At 38.1% G+C, this 23,051-nt stretch overlaps 1 protein-coding gene across 1 annotated transcript; it reads left to right on the top strand.

The window, feature by feature from the left end:
* Positions 1 to 10,336: 10,336 nt before the first annotated feature.
* Positions 10,337 to 13,298, top strand: LOC110789933 (beta-amyrin 6-beta-monooxygenase). The gene is made up of 4 exons (XM_021994654.2): positions 10,337 to 10,989; positions 11,247 to 11,619; positions 11,826 to 12,013; positions 12,810 to 13,298. Exons 1-4 carry the CDS (start codon positions 10,381 to 10,383, stop codon positions 13,107 to 13,109), a joined length of 1,470 nt encoding a protein of 489 aa, XP_021850346.2. The 5' UTR covers positions 10,337 to 10,380; the 3' UTR covers positions 13,110 to 13,298.
* The last annotated feature ends 9,753 nt before the right edge of the window (positions 13,299 to 23,051 follow it).

Consider the following 23,051-nt stretch of genomic DNA (forward strand, 5'->3'; position numbering starts at 1 on the left):
CCTGATTTTGGTGTAATACTACCTAATTTTCAGTTCAATTTCAATTTCCGATTATTCAGATGTGGCCTGATTTGATTGCAAAGGAAAAAGAAGGAAGTGTATGGGATTGAAACATACACATTTTGGAATGGACATAAGCCTATGAGATGAGAGGTTTGTGGGAACTCCTTTAATTTCAAAACCTAAATATTTATTTATTTATTAGTTCATGCTTAATTTAGTGTCCTAATCACAATTGTAGTATAATTTTGAAGGGAGTTAATCCCGTGAGTTCAATTTTACTTCATTATTGTTTCTTCCTTTCTTAATTTAATTAATAGTCCCATTGATAATGTAATTTAGAAGTTAAAGTCTGAATTTTATTAGTCACTATTATTGATTTGAATTTTAATAATCCCATTCATTATTGTTTTTAAGAGTTTGCTCCGCATTTTCATTATAGCATCATGAAATTCACAAGAAAGACAGGGGAAGGAGATAAAGAGAGGAGATAGAAATTGATGCTTTTTAGAGTAATTGACAGCCACGTGAAGTGAGACTCATTGATGTGCTAAGAATTTGTTTCTAAATTTATAAAACATTGTCATGAATGAGACGAGTGTATTTGTGGTAGTTGAGGCTCTGCTCTAGACCATCTCTTTTGACATTGTTTCTTTGCTGGTGATGTTGTTTTGTTGTTGTTATTGTTTTTGTCTCCTGCTGCTACCACTGCTGCTTATGTTCAAACCTAATATTATTGTCAAGTCGTTGTTTTCCCAAGGAATAATTATCTCTTTGTTTTCTAAATGGTTAATGCAAGACTATATGTTTTAATGCGTTCTTAAGTGGATATTTAAAAGATTAAGTAATCCAAAGCCTAATATATAGACCCTGACTAATCCGAACTTGAGATGGGTTGGTTGCCAGATGACGGGTATGCTGGTGCATTTGCATTTCAGGTGTTGTTGTTTTTATGTATGGCTTGAATTCATGAATTTATCTTAATTGTTATTTTGAATTTTTTATTAACAGTTGATGGATTTGAGGCTTTCAAGGTGTACACAGATGGATCACAGATAATGTGGCTATAAGAGTTTCATGTACATGTCACTATGTCAGTTTATCAGGAGGGGAAATAAAATTTGGTAGCACATCAAGCAAGCGGTTCTCATCTTATATTGTGTACAAATTTGCCTTAGAAATATTAATGGTTAACTCAATTTTGATGTAGATGTGCAATACAACACACTATGACTTTTCTTGGCTCATCCCGGGCACCGCCTGTTGGGATACGAAGCATGCGATAAAATGCAAACTACTCAACTTTTATGATGCAAATTTTGGACAGTTTTAATTGTTTTACTTTTTAATTAGTACTGAATTTGAGTAAATTGCGTTCATTTCTTATTTTAAAGAGAATCGCCTTAAGTTATTTAATTTGGAGTGGTTTGTGACAATATATCTATCTATTATTTTAGTTTGTGTATAATCTCGCACACATCGCGTACATATAAGACTAGTAATGATATGATGCAACTCATGCGAGAGGAGAAAGGGAAGTTTACCTGTAACTAGAGAAGTAAGTAGGACAGAAATGTAGGTGGCTAAATTTTTTACAACTTGCATATATTTTATTGTTTCAAACTTTTGCCAAACATTAAGCACATGTAAACGAGTAGGTTAATTAGTCATGAACTCTAATATGAACCAATCACCTTTTGTCCTTTCCCACTAGTAGGTCAATTATTATTATCAGTCCATTTCTCCATTACCCTATAAATTTTCAGTAAACAATATGTTAATATGGATTATATATTTTAACCTGCCTGATAAGTGCTAAGTTTTTCTCTTTTGCTTGTTGTGCAAGTCAATTTTTTGTCCACTTTTGACGTACAATTATTACTTTCCTAACTACTCATCTTTTTATTTTAAATTTTTATACTTTATATTCGCAAATCATTGCCATCTGAACATCATGACATTCTCAATCAACCCCTGGCTAATAATCTCTCTAAATCAACATCCACAAAGTCAATACCAAAAAACAAACTCATTGCCTGGAATCCAGCTAAAGGTAATAGTCAATAACTAAAATTTGATTTAAGGTGGGACTTTGCTTATAAAAGGACATTTTTCACAAAATCAACCTTGTAAAAGGTTATTTTCGTTATGATAAATTTTTCTAATAATAACTATTCAATCAACCCATTTCCATATAGTATTATCTTAACAAATGTAACTCCAACCTTCTAAAACTATACACCCGTCAAAGCATAACGTAACGCTTAAAATAAAAAAAATACTTGTGCAATTATTTTGGAAACAGATCCAGCTCATGCCGTATTGTTGGAACGTTCTTCATCAAAACTCGGCTTTCCTATCAAACCAAGGTTCTCTACGTTGGAGTTTCAACATCAAGGTGAATTAGTAGTCGGAAAAATTAAATCAACCTAACACTAACAGTAGACATGTTGGAGTTTGTCACATCTCACGTACACGGCATTGAAACTAGGAGTCCGAAAAATCACCACCTGATGCATGCTTCAATTGGTTAATTAATTTGACGTACACTTCAAGTGACACGACCCCTCGAACTCGTTTAAAGAACGGGAAGTTATGTAGTGGTTGTTTAGCCGGCTTAATTGTAATTTTAGTAGAGTAATATGACATGAATTAAATAGAGATTTTTTATTTTGACGGGAAAAAACAATATCATTAACAATTTGTCATACAACATCTTCAATGTACATAACACAGATTAAAAGAAAATACATAATTATTACAATAAAAACAATTACTATTCTGCATCCTAAAGCACAATTCGTACTCCACCGCTTCTAGCTTGACGCAAGCACTGATTTTCGATATTTTCGCATCTTTTCAAGTAGAGCTTTTGCAATCTGCGCACGAATTATTCTGATCGACGAGTTGATGATAAACCCTAAATCTGTATGAATTCAAATATCCTTTCCAATTATTGAAACCCTAAAAATATAATTCTCATCAATGGATGAGAATCAAGAAACTAGAAAAATCTAGGAAAACCTCAAATAAATTGGAAAATTGGGAACCAACCAACGGGAAAAAAAACACAACAATGAGAAAACAAGAAGAAGGGTCGGAAATAGTCTAATTTCAAAGAAATTAGACTATTTTTTGCCTAATTGGCCAAGAAAACTGAAACCCTAGAAGATGAGAAAGAATAGAAGAAAATGAGAGAGAGAGAGAGGAGTGGGACTTTGCTTATAAAAGGACATTTTTCACAAAATCAACCTTGTAAAAGGTTATTTTCGTTATGATAAATTTTTCTAATAATAACTATTCAATCAACCCATTTCCATATAGTATTACTAGTCTTATATGCACGCGATGCGTGCGAGATTGTATAAAAACTAAAAATTGCATATTGACAAACTCATCAAAATCTACTCAAGTCACTATCTAAATAGAGATTACATTGATCAGATTCTATCAAAGCAACATTTATGTTGTGTTACTCATCTGCTTCTTATTGTGCAATTTCATAAACCCAATCAGATCCAGAAAAAATTCAAAATAGCTAAAATGCAGTCCGCATCATAAAAAATCAATAGATCAACATAAACTGATAGGAACTAAAGAAGCTACGAAACTTTATGGCAGGCCTAAAATGAGCCATGTAGTCAGTCAATCACCAATATAGCATTTAGATGACTCAACTTCTTGTTATGGTTCATACCTTCCATGGTATCTCATAATCTCAACTAAATATACCAAGCAATTTCTTTCATTCTAAACACTATGATATTGGAACAAAAAAATTAAAGAAGTCCAACAACATACAAAAGAAGTCCAACAACATTATGATCCCACGGCGTCGCACTGAGGTATTTGCAACACACGACAGCTCGTTGATGTAGGGCCGACAGTTGTTCTTTTATCTCTCTCCTACCTCGCTGTCCATCAACTTAAAGCTCTGAGACATTGTCTCAGTCCACTCAATATTTTCTTCTTTCTGTCAAAAAATAATCCAAAATGACAAAAAATAATCAGAAATATAATAAAAAATTGCAATAAAAAAATACAGAAAAGTAAATCAAACCTATGCAAATTAATCTATAAAAGTAAAACGGAACACTTACAACGCGGAGTTCCTCATTCAAAATAGAGACAGGAGTAGAAAATGCTCAACAGCAAGTTTCCGATAGTTCCAGGCAGTGTAGAATCCTGGATTAATCTCAAGCAGCTTTGCGCTGATTTCTACAGCTTCTTTGGCGTAACTGAAACCCAGATTCAAAAAAGACATATACATTAGATATCATAATTGTGTGTGAGAGAGAGAGGGAGACACACACACATAGAAAGATAAATACTTTAGATTGTACTCCTGTCTCATTCCAAAAAGAGACAGGAGTAGAAAATGCTCAACAGCAAGTTTCCGATAGTTCCAGGCAGTGTAGAATCCTGGATTAATCTCAAGCAGCTTTGCGCTGATTTCTACAGCTTCTTTGGCGTAACTGAAACCCAGATTCAAAAAAGATATATACATTAGATATCATAATTGTGTGTGAGAGAGAGAGGGAGACACACACACATAGAAAGATAAATACTTTAGATTGTGATGATAGTTGATAAATTGGGATTGAAGAGTGCGTAATTGAGCGGCTTTTTGAAGGGTTTCTAGGTTGTCCATGCATTTTTCCAACAATGTCACGCCAGCTGCAAATGGAGAAGGTTAATTGAAGATTTATAAAATATGTGTTTGAAGGGTTTCACTGCAAATCATGACTCTAGCTCTATATTCGTACAGAGTTCAGAAATTCAATTATTCTCATAAAATAGTCGATCATAATGGAGTTTCATACATAATTTTAAAATAATTTCAATGATTTGTGTTTGTCGGTATCAACATTTATGTGTTAGTAATTGATTTTGATTTTATTCTTAATGTTAACGTTTTTAGTTTTTTCTACTCGTCTAAATTGCTAAATCCATGCCTTCACTGAAGCTGTAACTTATTCCCAACTGGGGTATACGGAAACATGTTCTTTTAAGTTCTAAGTAGTGGAGCATCAACAATCAAGCAGGATATGCATCATGATTAAACTAAGAAAACTGAGATAATCAAGCAAACTAATAGCAGGATACGCCTCATGGTTAAATTTAGAAAATTAAGATAGTCTAAGTCAAACTAATAGCAGGATACACCTCATGATCAAAGTCATAAAATTGAATGAGATAATCAAACAAACTTATAGCAGGATACACATCGTGATTAACTTTAGAAAATTGAGATAATCAGTCAAACTTAGCAGGATATGCATCATGATTAAATTCAGGAAACTGAGATAATCAAACAAACTAATAGCAGGATACTCATCATGATTAAACAACACAAAACAAAATTGAGATATAGAGGTGACTCGGAAAATGATAAGTACCCGTATAAAAGAGACATTATATTGGACGTGCCTGTGGGTTAGAACATCCTCATAGTACCAAATCAAGTCCACCTTCTGCCATTTGTGTGAATATAATAATTTTATTTTTAGAGTCATCCTAAACTGATTATAAAAGAGCTATTGGACAAACTATAAATCAAGAACAAACTATAAATCAAGAACTTATGAAGTTGAGAACAGAGGAGAAGGATCGAGAAGCCTGCAAAAAGGAAGGGAGACACACATTAGAGGAGCTTCAACGATATAACATAGACTTAGTTTTGAGAGAAGTCAAGCAATTAAAAAAATAAAGGAAAAGGAGTAATAACTTTGGTAGATTTTTATTGAACATATAGGTATCAAGCACTCTCATAAATCCACATCAAGAATATTTGATAGCTTGCATCACAAAGAGCTCAGAATTTTAAAGTACCACATAACTTATTTAAATATCACCTATTACCAAACAAATTAATGTTTCAAATAAACTCAATCCAAATTAACAAACACAATGACTGAAGTATAAGACAATTACCCGGCGCTACTGTCTATCTTCGGCTTTTGGCTGAACCATTTTCGATTCCATATCATCGTAAACACCATCATAATCAAATACGGAAGGGTTTTCATCTAGACCTTTCTTGTACTGATCCTCAACCTACAAACAAATGATACACATTTCACCATTAAATTCCAACTCCTAAATTCAGAAGGAATCAGCAGCTTGATAGATTTTAAATTTCCTTTTACTCAATCCTGAACTAATTCAATCATATTAATTTCAATCCTGAACTAATTCAATCATATTCAAATGCCTTTTCTGCTACAAAGAGCAAGAAATTTGACAGAATTGCTACTACCAGAAAAAAAAAATTGAAATTTTATTATCAAAATCACATCTTTGATTCTTTAGAGATTGCAGTTCAAGCTATCAAAATTTCGAATCCTACCCAAATTCTTCACATTGCTTAATTCAAATAAATCTAAAAACTTCAAGAACAATCGCACTGGAAAAAAGAGAAGTGTGAGGGGAGAAACAAAAGATTAGAAGCAAGAAATAAATAAAAACATGCATAATTATTTTCCCTTTTCCCCTTTTTTTTAATCCGAATAAATTAAAGCATTATTCTTAACCAAAGTTAGAAAATTAATCCGAATTAATTAAAACATGCATGATTGTTAAGCAAAGTAAAAAAACATACAACTCCGACATCGGCCAGGTGAAGGGTCTTCAGGTGCCGGATCCACATGGCCCAACCACGAAGACGACCACCGTGCTCCACCAAACAACGGTGGTATGCTGCTACTGCAGATGGTGATTTTTTTTGATATAGCAGAGGACGTAGCTCGTAGTGCCGCCGCCATTTCTGGTAGAATTTAAAGGTTGGAGAGGAAAGAGTGGTGGATGCGGAGGGCAGACGGTGGTGGGATATTTTCTCATCCTCGTCTACAACTAAAATTAACGAAAATTAAAATAAAATCTAAGAAATAGGCCGGGATGAAAATTGAAGCAAAATCTGTAAAGATGACTACCGTAATCTGGAAATTTGGCTACCGCGGAGACGTCGCCGCCGGGGCGGTTGAGGACGACCATCTTTGCGGGACGACAGCGAGGAAGCCTTACAAATCTGGAACTCGATTTCTTCACCCAAAATCTTAAGAAATGGAATTCGACAGAAATGAGAATTGAAAGAAGTGATTTACCTAGGAGAGAGAAAGAGAGGAAAAATGGAATTCGAAAGAAAGGGTTTGAGAGTGATTTACCTAGGAGAGAGAAAGAGAGCTTTGTGATTGTGTGAGAGTGAAGCGGCGGAGAAAACTGGAAGAAGGAGAGAGAAAACGCGGGGGGGAGGGTTAGGGTAATTTAGTAGAGCAGCAGTCAGCACAATAAACAACTCAAGGAGGGTAGGTTGGTATTTTTGATTGGGGACACGAAAAGTTAATTTACCAAAATAACCTCAGCTGTTGGCTTATATAATAGAGATCTTAACAAATGTAACTCCAACCTTCTAAAACTATACACCCGTCAAAGCATAACGTAACGCTTAAAATAAAAAAATACTTGTGCAATTATTTTGGAAACAGATCCAGCTCATGCCGTATTGTTGGAACGTTCTTCATCAAAACTCGGCTTTCCTATCAAACCAAGGTTCTCTACGTTGGAGTTTCAACATCAAGGTGAATTAGTAGTCGGAAAAATTAAATCAACCTAACACTAACAGTAGACATGTTGGAGTTTGTCACATCTCACGTACACGGCATTGAAACTAGGAGTCCGAAAAATCACCACCTGATGCATGCTTCAATTGGTTAATTAATTTGACGTACACTTCAAGTGACACGACCCCTCGAACTCGTTTAAAGAACGGGAAGTTATGTAGTGGTTGTTTAGCCGGCTTAATTGTAATTTTAGTAGAGTAATATGACATGAATTAAATAGAGATTTTTTATTTTGACGGGAAAAAACAATATCATTAACAATTAGCCATACAACATCTTCAATGTACATAACACAGATTAAAAGAAAATACATAATTGTTACAATAAAAACAATTACTATTCTGCATCCTAAAGCACAACTCGTACTCCACCGCTTCTAGCTTGACGCAAGCACTGATTTTCGATATTTTCGCATCTTTTCAAGTAGAGCTTTTGCAATCTGCGCACGAATTATTCTGATCGACGAGTTGATGATAAACCCTAAATCTGTATGAATTCAAATATCCTTTCCAATTATTGAAACCCTAAAAATATAATTCTCATCAATGGATGAGAATCAAGAAACTAGAAAAATCTAGGAAAACCTCAAATAAACTGGAAAATTGGGAACCAACCAACGGGAAAAAAAACACAACAATGAGAAAACAAGAAGAAGGGTCGGAAATAGTCTAATTTCAAAGAAATTAGACTATTTTTTGCCTAATTGGCCAAGAAAACTGAAACCCTAGAAGATGAGAAAGAATAGAAGAAAATGAGAGAGAGAGAGAGAGAGAGGAGTGGCAGCCTAACTATCTATTGACTTGAATTAAATAGAGTTGAAATCTGAAGTTTAAAAGTATATATACAAAGTCAGTTAATACTGAGTGTTCAAGGAGAGAGATGGAGCGAAAGAGGTTGATAATGTATACTCCCTCCGTATTTTTATTACGAGTGACACTTATCATTTCCGGCCGTATTTTATTAGGAGTTACAATTCCACTTTTAGTAACTTTTCTACCTCACCTTCTAACTATTTGATATATCTAATTTCTTACGGACCACCACTACAATAAACTTCATCTCTACTTTGATTAAAATATTTTTTCAAATTTTTTTTTTCAATTTGTTTATTACTCCCTCACCCATTTGATTTATTATTTTTATTAGATTCAACTACCTTTCCTTAATATGTGTGACGGTCAACATGAGGACTTCTAATAAAACATAGAGGGAGTATATGAAATTATGAATGAAATGGTGAATTTATGTTAAATAAGAAGAAGAGGTGGAAGAGGTGTTAAACACGTAAAATACACCAAACAACAAAAAGGGAAAAAGAAGGGTGGTTTTATTCGACTTTCTATTCCGCTAAAAACGTCCTCAGGTGAAAGTACATCACTACCCTTGTAAAAATTAACCTCCCTTCCTCCCCTTCCCTTTTCACCTCAACCCTTCATACACGTTTAGATTAGAAAACCACCACCCTTTACCTGTCGTCAACCACCAAACCACCGCCGCACCATTGCACACACAACACCACCGCCGCACCACTGCACACACTGCACCACCACTGCAACCAATGCACACACCGCACCACCACCGCACCACTGCACACACCGCACCACCGTCACATCCCTGTTGCTGCGCCCTCGCAGCTTTCCCCCGCCTCTGCACCCAAACTCCTTCACCCCCGCAGCTGCCCTCCTTGATTCTGCAATTTTTTTTGAAATTGGTCGTAACGCCTTGGAATAGCGGCGGCGACCATGGTTGAGCCGCAGATCTTGGGCGGCTGAATCATAGTCGGCGCTGCTATTCCAAGGTGTTACGACAACGGCCCGGCCGCATTTCTAGGCGGCAGTTTGTATTTAAAAAAAATAAATTGATTTTTTAAATGCTTTTTTAAAACTAATTCTAAGATTTCATAATTTTCAAAGAATCTCAAAATTATTTAAAATATGTAAAACAATTTTAAAGAAATAATATTTTTTTAAAAATTTAACACTGACGCGAAAAAATATATTCGTATATTTTTTTTAATGTGCGACTGCCACCCAGGGTACAGTGGTGGAGATGGTGGTGTAGAGATGGTGGTGGATATGGTGGTGGAGATGGTTATGGGGTGAGGTAGATTATATAAGGGCACGAATGTCCTTTCATGTAAAATACGCGGGCGTTTTTAGCGAACGAGGACGTCGAATAGCGATACACAAAAAGAAACTCAAATCTATACCTAGTATTTAAAAAGCATAACCATAGCTTATTAGATGCCACGTGGCATCTTCTTCTTTCATCAATCAATTTAGTTTTTCCAATTTCCCTTTTGTTGTTATTTTTACAACTCTAAAGTATCTTCCACTTTACTATTGTCATTCAATATCAATTCACTATTTCATACATTTATTCATCAACATTTTCACCTCATCTCCCTCTTTAACACTCGATATAAATTTACCATTAAATTTATTTATAAAATATGTTAACCTTGAAATTCTACATCTATTTAAATCATGTATTTCCACTAAAATAACAAACCCTTGATAAAATTGGAACTTTAAAAAATGGTTAAATAATCCTTATATGTAACTGTCCGTTCTTTGAACGGGCACAAGAGCTAGTTAATGGATAAAAAGAGGGGATGACATGTGTATGTATCATCAATGGTTTTGCTTTTATAGAGTAGATATAGACTAGGTATAGATTTGATTAAGATACTATTTAATGTTTGGTTATTTAAGGAAATCCAACAAGCCCCATCTTCAGCACAAAAATCTTATCGATCGAAATGGCTTCGATAATCTCTGTTCTAGGATGGTTATCCATTAGTTCAATAATTATTATAGTTATTATTGTTACACAAATATTCCAGCAATTCCCCAAATCCAGCAGCAACACTAAAACCTCAAATCTCCCTCCTGGTAAAACAGGTTGGCCTTTGTTAGGCGAAACTTTAGCCTATGTTTTTTCCCCTGAAAACTTCATATTCGATCGGATGAAAAAATATTCTCCCCATGTTTTCAAAACATCTTTAGCTGGGGAAAAAACAGCAGTCTTTTGTGGGCCTTTAGCCAACAAATTCATCTTCTCAAATGAGGGTAAGCTGGTCAAATACTGGCTCCCTCGCTCAGTTTCAACACCTCTTTCCTACAGAAAAACAGAGTCAAATTCACCATCAGGAAAACCAACACATGATCTCTCATATCAGTTCCTCAAAGTAGAGTCTATTCAGCACTATGTATCTATGGTTGATTCCATGACTCGACAACATTTAGACAAATATTGGGCACCTTTTCTCCAAGTGAAGGCCTATAATCTAGCAAAAGAGTTCACCTTAGCTTTGTCATGTCGAATATTAGTTAATTGTAGTATTGATGATCCTAACTTTGATCTTCAGGTAAGGGAACTCGCAGAGCCCTTCTTTTTGGAACAAGGGATTCGAAAATGATAAAAGTCATAACATGTGATGTTCAAACAGTGTCACAATGAATGTTTATGTGTCATGATTTAAATTGAAAACTAACATATTTAACTTATATAACCTATTGTACATGTTTCAAAAAAAAATAGGAAAATCTTAATATTCTAATTTGTTTCCTTCTTTATACCATTATCATCACCCGTTGTAGTAATGATCCTAACTTTGATCTGCAGGTGAGAGAACTCACAGAGCCCTTCTTCCTTTTGGTACAGGGGATTTTATCTGTCCCTCTGTATTTCCCTGGGACGCCTTACTACAAGGCTATTAACGGAGGGAAACTTGTCAAGGAGAGGCTTGTTAAAATAATTAAGCAAAGAAAAGTTGAAATGGAGGAGAAACAAGAGTATGATGAATCTAAGTGTCAAGACTTATTGGGTCAATTGCTTGTGGATTCCCACAAAAATGGCAAGTTTTTGAATGAGGAAGAGATTACTAGTAAGATCATCGGTCTTATGTTTGCGGGTTTTTACCCTACCAGTAACACCATTACTTTTCTCATCAACAACCTTGCACAACACCCTGATATCTATGATAAGGTTTTACAAGGTATTCACTTTCTGTTTTTACAAGGTATTCACACCCTGATAATTCTTTATATATCTAGGATATTACAATATTCACATAATAAACTCCGTATACTCCGTATGTACTATTATAACCGTTAGACCATTATAGGACAAATAATTAAAACGGGTTATAGTAGGTTTACTTACTACTACTTTTTTTTTTTTTTTTGAATAATGGTGCAATAGAACAAACGGAGATCACAAAATCAAAAGAACCAGGTGAAGCCTTGAGTTGGATGGACGTGCAAAAAATGAAGTATTCTTGGAATGTAATTTGTGAAACAATGAGATTAACAGCGCCCGTGCCGGGAAATTTTAGAGAGGCTATAACTGATTTCGCCTATGCTGGATTCGACATCCCCAAAGGGTGGAAGGTAATAACCATGCATATCTTTCTAATTGTTTTAATGTGCTTTCTTTTCATTTTATTTGAATTTCTATCAGAATTAAAGACCTTAATGGGTGATGATAAATGTCGCAAGTTTAATCTTACGTGTCGGAGTTTAATTGGTACATATAGGCGACACGTAGGCTATGCGAAATCAGAATATTTTTACTATGAAAATATGTAAATAAGTTAGTCGCTATAAAGAACGAAACAAATTAGAATATTAAGATTTTCCTATATTTTGTTGAAATATGTATTATACTTCAGGTTATAAGAGCAACTCCAATAGTTGCATTTATGGACTTGCTTGCAATTTTCAAAACTTTCAAGCAAGTAGCTAAATCATTGGAGCAATTTTGTTAAATTAGCTAGACAAAGCAAATTAGCTCTACCAAGCTAATTAGCTTGGAAAAAAACAACTACTTTTTTTTTCCTAATTAGGAATGTAAACGTAAGAATATAATAAAAAAAAATTAAAAAAAAGAAGTTAAACAAAAATCAAGCTACTTGCTAACCATTGGAGCATGTTATAGCTAGAAAATGTTGTTGCTTGAAAAATTGATGTGGCATACCAAGTTACAATGATATTACCTAACTATTAAAGATGCTCTAAGTTAAATATTTTAGTTTCCAATTTAAATCATGACACATAAGCATGTCATATCATCATTGTGACACGGCTTAAATGTCACATGTTGCGAACTTTTATCATTTTCGTTCCTTAATTTTCTACATTACATGTATACTTACTGATAGATTGCATTTGATTACTGTATGTATAGGTCCATTGGTCTGTGTGTGCAACTCATAAGAACCCTGATTACTTCCAAAATCCAGAAACTTTTGATCCTTCAAGATTCCAAGGAAATGGACCGGCACCTTACACATTTGTACCATTTGGGGCAGGACCTAGAATGTGTGCAGGAAAGGAATTCGCTCGCATCCAACTTCTTGTTTTTCTACACAATTTAGTCACTAGATTCAGGTTTAATAAGGTGAATCCTACAGAGAAGATTATCTATAACCCAGATGCGATTCCTATACAAGGTCTTCCAATTTACCTAAAACCTCATAGCTGCTGATCACCAAGTCCGTCCTAATTACTAAAATAAAAATTTAATGGATTCACATTCATGTTAATTAATTTGTTTAATCTCTAGATCTCTAAATATCCTTCAAGAATGATTGTGTGTTTGTGTTACAAGTATATTATTGTACTAAGACATAATGTTTGTATCATATCGGTTATATATGTAAGTGTGTTATAACCATTGATATATAATTATTTAAATTAAGAGTAAAATTATATACGAAGTATTTTAATATAACAACTAGTGTTTCTGTGTATGGCCCGGGCGTAGCTCTGGGTTTTACGTTTAGTGGGATTTACTTTTGGTAAAAATGTGTCCATTTTTATAAGATTGTATTTTAATTACATTTATATGAGAAATGTAACATATATTGTAGCTAGCTAAGATTGTAGGAAGTGAAACTTTTATTCCAAAGGTTTGATGATGTTCGATCTTTGCTGCATGTTTTTTTGGTTGTCAATAACATGTCATGATGCTTATTATTGGTAACGTGGCGTAATAGAGAGGCGTATACGTGACACATATACGTTTTTTTGATTGTCAATAACATATCATGATGCTTATTTTTCCTTTTGGTTGCAAGTACTTAATTTTTCTATCAATATGAGATTTTTGAGATTATTTCATTGTAAATATTTAATTTTCTTTTTAAAAAATAAGGTAACACTTCTTAGTGTTACCATAAAATATTACCTATTTTACAAGTGTTACCATAAATAGTTACCTATTTGAAAAGTGTTACCATAAACTGTTATCTATTTTAAAAGTGTTACCATAAAATGTTACCTATGTTAAAAGTGTTACCTCGAGTGTTACATTTTAGAAAAAGTGATACCAAAGTGTTACTTAAAAATCTAATGATTTTGCATTTCAAAAAGTTTTACCAACACGTGTTACATAAGCTCAATTATGTACTAGTGTTATTGGTGGCGTGGCGTTATAGAGAGGGGTATATGTGACACATATTGTTGTGGGATCTTTTACGGTGATGATGGGTCACGCGTTCCTCGGAGGTATCAAGTATGACCTGGCACGAACTTCTGGCAACCTGCAAAACAAGAATATTCCCGTAGGAATATTCCCTCCGATGCTTAAGTAAGTATAAGCTAGAGAGAGAAGTAATTTTTAGAGAGAAGGCAGAGCAAAGATAGTTTTTGGTTGGTGGGCATGAATTGATTGTCCTCTTACCTTGGGATCTGAGCCCTATTTATAGAGCTAGGGTTTTTGGGGAAATGGTCCCTCATCCCTATCTGTGGGATGCGTGCTCCGTTGGATAAGGGACACGTGTCCTCTTGCTAAAAGGCCTTTTAGCAAGTTGGGCCAGAGATTGTGGGCTTCCTTAACTAAGGTTGTTCCCTTGGTTTCCCTGAATACCCAGGTCCAGGTCTGCTTCTTGGGCTTGAGCCACGGATTCGTTTGCCTAGTCATCATGACCTCTTTGGGCCTTAAGGGGGCAACTATTAAGCCCACATCATTTGCCCCTCATGAGGGGTGAAAACAGACGTTAGTTTTCACTGCTCTTGGATTGTTCAATGAAGTGACGACGCGTGGCAGGGGTAATCATTTCTTATCCCTCTATAAATAAGTAACCATTTTGAGTGAATTTCCCCCTCATTTCTAGTGATCATTTGAGAGCCATAGGAGAAGGCGATTTCCGGCGTCTAACATCCACCAGGAGCCACTGTAGCGCCGCCACAATCTTCAAGGTCCTGTTCTTGCAATTCTTCATCAAGTTTCTTTCAAAACTCTCTTCGATCTATCAGGTAACGCTTACTTTTGGAAAAATTGGTTTGTTGATTTTGATCCTTCCCAGTTCCCTTTTCTTATTAATGATGTGAGGGCTACGTCAAAACTGAGGGCGGCAACCTGCCCTTTGACGTCTTCTCTTTTCAAGTAATGCCCCTCGTCTTGAGCCAAATCTTCAGCCTGTGCAGGGTATCATGGTGCGAATAGAAGATGATCCAGAATTCGAAGGGGAATCTTCTTCTCCCATGGAGGAGGACGTCCCCTCGAACGAGCGCGTCGATGGCGCGCCGGCGGTCCCGTCAGGTGGAGAAGAAGGTCACCTCCACCCCAGTGAGATCTTCCCACTTCAGCCGTGGCTGACTTTCCTCACTGTCAAGGGTAGGGATTATGGGGCGTCTCTAAATCTGGGTTCCGAGTATAAGTTCCGCATGCCGGCTGGCATGGACTGCACCAGCTTTGGACTAGTAGAAGGGGAGTTTGCCGTGTACAGCTCCTTTCTGAAGCTCGGCATGAGATTCCCTCCTCACCCTTTTGTGGTGGAGTTGTTGGACGGCTTCAACATTGGTCTGAACCAAATGTCTCCCAACTCTTGGGCTGGCGTTTTTGGCTACATTGCCCGTTGTGAGCTTGAGGGTATTACTCCCTCCTTCCCAGCATTCCTGAGGATCGCCTCCATGTCTCAGGTTCCCAAATCTGCCGAGGGTTGGCTGATTCTTACTTACAAGGGCGCTTATCGGACGGTGATGGGCAATGCGTCCAAGTGGCATCACTGGAGGAAGAAGTGGGTGGTTATCAAAACCATCAACTTGGAGATGTGCGAGCGGATGAGACGTTGGACGCTTAAGCCCAATTTTGTTGGAAAAGGCGGCTTTTTTCCTCCGGTTCCCGCCGCTCTCTGCAAACGGATCTCGTCCTTGTTCAAGGCTAAGCCGCTCATAGTTAAGGCCAAGACGACTTACATACCCGAGGGGTGGTTGCCTCATTTGGATCAACTGGCCGATCCCATTTTTCTCTCGGCTGTGGGCTTGTGTCCGTATATGCCGAGAGGTAATGTATTTATACTTCAGATCTTTCACTGTTTTATCAAAGCTTTACTCTGTACTAACGTCTTTATTTGATTTTCAAACGAGGCCATGGAGAAGCTGGATGATGCATCCAAAGGCCGGGTGGATATGTCGTCCTGGCTGGCAAAGGTACTTGACGCCAGCACCTTTGAGGCTTTGCAGCGTCAGAAGGCGGCTGAGCAAGCCGTCCCAGAGCAGATGGTTCATCATCCTCCTGCTAAGGAGAAGAAGGTATTTGTTCAAGCCTTCCTAAGTATGTGATTTCTTTCGATGTTTGCAACTTACGTGTCCTTGTTTCTTCAGAGTTCAAGGAAGGCGGCCCCGGACGCGGCACCTTCTTCCAAGCGCCGGGCTGGCGGCACAGGGAAACCCGTCTTCAAGTCAACGGCTTTGAAGGCATCCAAGGTGTTTGTTGTCCCTCAGACTGCATCCGCTTCTCCTAGCTCTCAAAAAGCTGGAGCGGCGGTTGATCCTCTTGAGGGAATTGCTGAAGCCGTCCACCGGAATATTTCCCTGAAGGCGGCGGAGAGGGCTAGGAATTCTGGTGGTAAGTTTTAATCCAACATGGTAACCACTTGCCGTTCCTCGTCTAGAAATTCTATAGTCTCTCCCAGAGATTCTAAGGCCGTTGTTTTTCCCATAGAAATACCCGACCCTCAGAAAGACATTGATGCTGAATTGGATCAGATCCCTTCTTCAGGCGGGTTTAACTCTCGTGACCGGAGGAGTATAATAACTCTGATGCGCAATGCTATTCCTCCCAAGTATGCTGAGACCCTTCCTGAGGCGGCTGAGAATCAGCTTGCCGCCATGCAGTCCTCGGCGCTGGATGTAAGTTTCATTATGCATTCATTATTTATATATTATCATTTTCTTCTCTCTTGTTTTTTACTCTTGATGTTTTGTGCAGATGTTTATCCTGATGTCGCTTAAGAAGTGGTGCACTGCTTTGGTGCATGAAGAGGCTTGACACCGTCTTCTGGCCAGTCAGTGCGGCGATCAGCATTTTGCTGAGCTGGAGAAACTTCCTTTTGACAGGCGGGAGGAGATTGACGCTGTGACCAAGTCCCTGACCTCCCAACGTGCTGAGAATGCGCACCGCATTAAACAGATCGATCAGAACTTTTCTCAAATGGAGGATCTTTCTGAGAAGATTAAGGGGAAGGGCCCTGGGTTTTCTCGTCTTGAGACTCAGCTTAAGGAGTTGGAGACACAGTTGGAGGCGGCTTGCAAGGAGGTGGCCTCGTCAAAGAGTGTTCTCGACCAGTCGGTCATGCTAGGTGAGAAGTCAACTCGAAGGGGCATGGAGCTTGCATGGAATGCCGAGTTTGCCAGTGAACGCCCCTTCAGCTGGTTTGAGAAGTTCCTCACCTATCAAATTGAGGTGGAGAAGGTTCGGAAGGAAGGACGCACTCCTCCTGAGTTTGTTCCCAGCGATGACGATGAATGAGGGCTTCTAGGTGCCTTGTATTTATTTTGGGCTTGTTTTTGTGACGCCTTGCTTAGTGGCACTATGTGCATAATTTTTTAATTATGAATAATTTTTTGGAATGACTAGGCGTCTTTTGAACGTTTTTTTGCTCTTAGCTTTTGTCGTCTCTGTTTATTTGTGATTAATTCTATGATTACAGCTGACGCCCCTAAATTGAGACGTCAAATATTTGCCTTGGTCTTTTTGCCGAGGTCTTTAGCTACTTTATATAGCTGTTTGAGAAATGTGTGACCCCTGTGTTCTAGGTGATCAGCCTAGTGAGGGTGCTAATCTGGCCCACTTCTTAGGCCTTTAAACGACTAGTCTTTAATTCTTGAGAGAATGTTAGTTTGCACTTCTCCAAGAGATTTGGTAACATATTTGTCATAAAGGTTTCCCAGCAAGGTCGGCTTGCAGGGAATTTTTCATTTAATATTCATTAAAGCATGCTACATGGTGCGTCTATGGTTTGGACGTCTTTACAAAACATTTAAGCAAGATAACATAAATGTTAATCTAGAAAAATTACTTCTTGAGGTTATCCGCATTCCATGTACGCAAAATCGGACGCCCCTGCATGTCTTGGATCCGGTATGTTCCGTCTCGAACTTCCTCGTAAATCTCGTATGGACCTTCCCAAGTAGGAGTGAGTTTCCCTTGTTCATTGGCGCGTCCGACGGCTTCCATATTTCTAAGCACAAAATCTCAAACTTTTAACACTCTTCTAGAGACCCTTTTGTTGTACTCCCTCGTCATTCGGAGTTTGTATAGCTGCTGGCGCAGAGCCGCGTTTCCTCTTGTTTCTGGAAAGAAAACCAGGGCCGCTTTCATCATTTCCCAATTGGCGTCTTCATTAAATAACATGACGCGCAGAGTTGGTTCACACAGGTGTTTGTTGCTCGAGATGGTATCTTTTTGGAAAGAGATCACATTTCCAAAATGACAAGTGGGAGAAAAGTAGACCTCGAAAAAATTCAATTCGAACAACAAGCTATAGAGAATGCTCAAGATGACATTCAGGTTGAAACTCAGAGATCTTTAGAAGTATCTGGTGAGAATCAAGGACCATCTAGAAATGTAACCCCGCGTAGATCGCAGAGATATAGATCTCAACTGGAAAGGTATTTAGGTATTTTGACGAACGAGAGCTATGAAGTTCTATTACTTGAAAGTGATGAACCTGCGACTTACAAACAAGCTATGACGAGCCCTAGATCCAAGCAATGGCAAGAAGCCATGCAATCTGAATTAGACTCCATGTCTGAAAACCAAGTTTGGGATTTGGTCGATTTGCCAAATGGCCACAAAGCCATAGGAAGAAAATAGGTTTTCAAACTGAAAAAGGACAAGGATGGGAAACTAGAAGTTTTCAAAGCTAGATTGGTTGCAAAAGGTTCCAGGCAAGTCCATGGTGTGGATTACGATGAAACCTTTTCACCAGTTGCAATGCTAAAGTCTATTCGGATAATGTTAGCAATCGCTGCATATTACGATTACGAAATATCGCAAATAGATGTCAAAACCGCTTTCTTAAATTGCATTTTAACAGAAACTGTGTTTATGACACAACCTGAGGGTTTTGAGGATCCAAAGAATGCTAAAAAGGTATGCAAGCTTAAGAAGTCAATCTACGGATTGAAGCAAGCATCAAGGAGCTGGAATATACGTTTTAATGAAGCAGTCATTGACTTTGGTTTCATCAAGAACGCAGACGAATCTTGTGTATACAAGAAGGTCAGTGGGAGCAAAATTTATTTTCTAGTATTATATGTCGACGACATATTACTTATCGGAAATGACATTCCTATGTTGAACTCAGTCAAGATTTGGCTTGGGAAATGTTTTTCGATGAAGGATCTAGGAGAAGCACAGTACATACTGGGCATCAAGATTTACAGAGATAGTTCTAAAAGGATGATTGGACTCAGTCAAAGCATTTATATCAATAAGGTGCTTGAAAGGTACAATATGGCAGACTCCAAGTAAGGCTACCTACCGATGTCTCATGGAATGACTCTAAGAAAGACTCAGTGCCCAAAAACACTAGATGAGCGTAGACGAATGTGTGGGATTCCATATGCATCATTGATTGGTTCAATAATGTATGCTATGATATGTACATGCCCGGATGTTGCGTACGCACTTAGTGCTACGAGCAGATACCAGTCAGACCCAGGAGAGGCACATTGGACTGCTGCCAAGAATATTTTGAAGTACCTGAAAAGGCACAAAGATGATTTCCTGGTCTATGGTGGAGATGATGAATTAATTATTAAAGGCTATACGGACGCAAGTTTCTAAACCGACAAAGATGATTACAGATCACAGTTTGGGTTTGTCTTCTGCCTCAACGAAGATGCAGTAAGCTGGAAAAATGCTAAGCAAAGCACCATTGCGGATTCTACAACTGAAGCGGAGTACATTGTTGCACATGAAGCAGCAAAGGAAGCTATTTGGCTAAGGAATTTCATAGGTGAACTTGGTGTAGTCCCCTCCATTAAAGGACCAATATTTTAAAGTTGGTGAACTATGATGTCCTTATTTAATGTTTTAAAGTTTTAGAGTTTAATACTTTGTAAAACGTTATTGGTTAACCATTCACATTAATGAATAGAATTCATTTTTCCATTTAATTTGTGGTTTATTAAATGACGAGTCCCTTCAATTTGACGATATATTCAAGATAGACTGTCAGGACTGAAGGAATTAAATATGTCCTTCACCCAGGGCGCATTAAGTCTAATACCAAGGTTCAGATTAATTGCGAACAATTAATTCAGTGAGATCAAGTGATCGGAACAGTTAGCTAGAGCAATGCTTCCGATCAGTGAGTTCTAATGAATATTATAAGCTCACAACTTACTCTTGACTGAACCTGCAAGGTCACACCAATGACACGTAACAAATCACCGGATTAAATGAATCGGAAATTCATTTAATAGCTTTTCGGGAATTAGTTTTGGAAAACGTATTATACGATACGACTTTACATCGAAATCATATATCGTATTGCGAATATTCGTAAGCTAGGCGAAACGAATAAATCGTAACGTACGACGGTGATTCGTCGTATACAAAACGATAAATAATATCCGGAATGATATTAAGTCGCGACTACGAGGAGTGGCCCACGAGCTGAGTGCGCGAAACACTCAAGGCCCATGGGCACTCGGCACGCAAGCAAGGCCACGACACAGCAGCGCTGGCCCATGGCCGAGCAGCTGCGTGTGTGTGCGCGCGGGCCAAGGCAACGAGACAGCAGCAGCAGCGCGGCCCACGACCCAGCTCGCTGTGCGTGCTCGTGTGCACTTGTGCGGGCTTGCTGGCCGGTCTTGCCCTTGTGGCTTGGCCGGTTAGTAAGGTTATGTTAATAACCTTCTAACCCTTTTTCCAACAACACAATTCACACATACTCAAACCCTAGATACTCAGAGAACCCTAATTCTCTCTGTGCCTCCAAAGTGAGTTCTTCCCCAAAGCAAACTATCATGATCAATTGTCTAAGCTACGATAATCAAGACGGATCTGATCCTGTCGGTGAACCAAGTAGAGGAACGACAAGTGGAGTTCTAAGTTCGTGTTCGTTGACAGATTTGTGGAAAACACGCTTCAAACGTAAGTATGCTTAATCTGTGCTTTATACATTCTTCCTGGCTTTGGGGATTGTTTCCGCACATGTTATTATTTTTAACTGTATTTCCCTACAAGGACCAGTCCTGTGACTAAGAAATGTCTATCAAGTGAACTTGAATGTCAAAAGTTGAAAATGGTTCCTGGTTGGAGTTTTCTATAAAGATGGACGCATAGAAAACGTTAGACGACTAGAATGCAAGATGACTAGTAGTTTTGTTTCTTGAACTATGTGGACATGGCAATGTCGTAATCATTTGCATAGATACTTACTTTGGGAAGACTAGTATCGGACAGACCTATGAAACTTTACTGTAAGAGATGAAAATCTGTCATAAGTAAATTTCATTAAAATTATTAGACACTAATCCTCAATACCTGAGTGATTTGAGATTACTTGTTTGAGAACTGGTTGCTTTGACGTTGTCAACCGTCACACCATAAAAAGAGGCTATAAAGGCATCGCTCGGGTAATAACCTATCAAACGAAGTCTAATCTCAAGATCGCAAGATTGGAATTGTCCTCCCATAAATCGGGATGAGATGCTAAAAGTTGTACAAGGCCACTCGGAGAGCTAGAAACTATAAAATGCATGGTCGTGCTCAGATGAATCATAGGCTATGATTATCTGTTTATTTGATCAGTTGAACTCTGAAACCGAGAAACACCTCTGGACATAATAAGGATGACAACTCTTACCTTATGTTCAAGAGCAAGCATCGAGTGACAAAGGAATTAGGAAATGCACACTTGTCCCTAAGGACAAGTGGGAGACTGAAGGAAATAATGCCCTTGGTCCAAGTATACATTTAATGGTAAGTCTAATAAATGCGGTTCAGTATTAATTATACAAGTTAATAATTCAGTGAGATCAAGTGAACTGTATGCCTAGCTAGAGGCCGCTTAAGTTCAAGTGGATTAATGATATTAATCCACAGCTTACTCTTGACTGAACCCGTAGGGTCACACAAATAGTACGTAAACGGATCAAGTATTTAATGGCATTAAATACTCCATCTATGGATATTCGGAATCGACGGATCTTGATGAAGGAAATATGTCCCTCACCCAAGGTGCATTAAATCTAATACCAAGGTTGAGATTAATTGCAAACAATTAATTCGGTGAGATCAAGTGATCGGAACAGCTAGCAGGAGCAATGCTTCCGATCAGTGAGTTCTAATGAATATTAAGCTCACAGCTTACTCTTGACTGAACCTACATGGTCACACCAATGACACGTAACATATCACCGGATTATATGAATCGGAAATTCATTTAATAGCTTTTCGGGAATTAGTTTTGGAAAACGTATTATTCGATACGACTTTGCATCGGAATCGTATATCGTATCGCGAATATTCGTAAGCTAGGCGAAACGAATAAATCATATCGTACGACGGTGATTCGTCGTATACAAAACGATAAATAATATCCGGAATGATATTAAGTCGCGACTACGAGGAGTGGCCCATGAGCCGAGTGCGCGAAGCACTCAAGGCCCATGGGCACTCGGCACGCAAGCAATGCCACGACACAGCAGCGCTGGCCCATGGCCGATTAGCTGCGTGTGTGTGGGCGCGGGCCAAGGCAACGACAGAGAAGCAGCAGCGCGGCCCACGACCCAGCTCACTGTGCGTGCTCGTGTGCGCTTGTGCGGGCTTGCTGGCCGGTCTTGCCCTTGTGGCTTGGCCGGTTAGTAAGGTTATGTTAATAACCTTCTAACCCTTTTTCCAACAACACAATTCAGACATACTCAAACCCTAGAGACTCAGAGAACCCTAATCCTCTTTGTGCCTCCAAAGTGAGTTCTTCCCAAAAGCAAACTATCTTGATCAATTGTCTAAGCTACGATAATCAAGACAGATCTGATCGTGTCGGTGAACCAAGTAGAGGAACGACAAGTGGAGTTCTAAGTTCGTGTTCGTTGACAGATTTGTGGAAAACGCGCTTCAAACGTAAGTATGCTTAATCTGTGCTTTATACATGCTTCCTGGCTTTGGGGATCGTTTCCGCACATG

This window comes from Spinacia oleracea, chromosome 3 (assembly GCF_020520425.1).
Source record: "Spinacia oleracea cultivar Varoflay chromosome 3, BTI_SOV_V1, whole genome shotgun sequence".
NCBI lineage: Eukaryota > Viridiplantae > Streptophyta > Magnoliopsida > Caryophyllales > Amaranthaceae > Spinacia > Spinacia oleracea.

What these genes read in the sequence shown, in the direction of transcription:
- LOC110789933 (XM_021994654.2), top strand. Translation starts at nt 10,381, where the DNA reads ATGGCTTCGATAATCTCTGTTCTAGGATGGTTATCCATTAGTTCAATA. An exon ending in CTATGATAAGGTTTTACAAG is followed by an intron (nt 11,620 to 11,825) that starts GTATTCACTTTC and finishes ATGGTGCAATAG; the next exon opens with AACAAACGGAGATCACAAAA. An exon ending in ACATCCCCAAAGGGTGGAAG is followed by an intron (nt 12,014 to 12,809) that starts GTAATAACCATG and finishes CTGTATGTATAG; the next exon opens with GTCCATTGGTCTGTGTGTGC.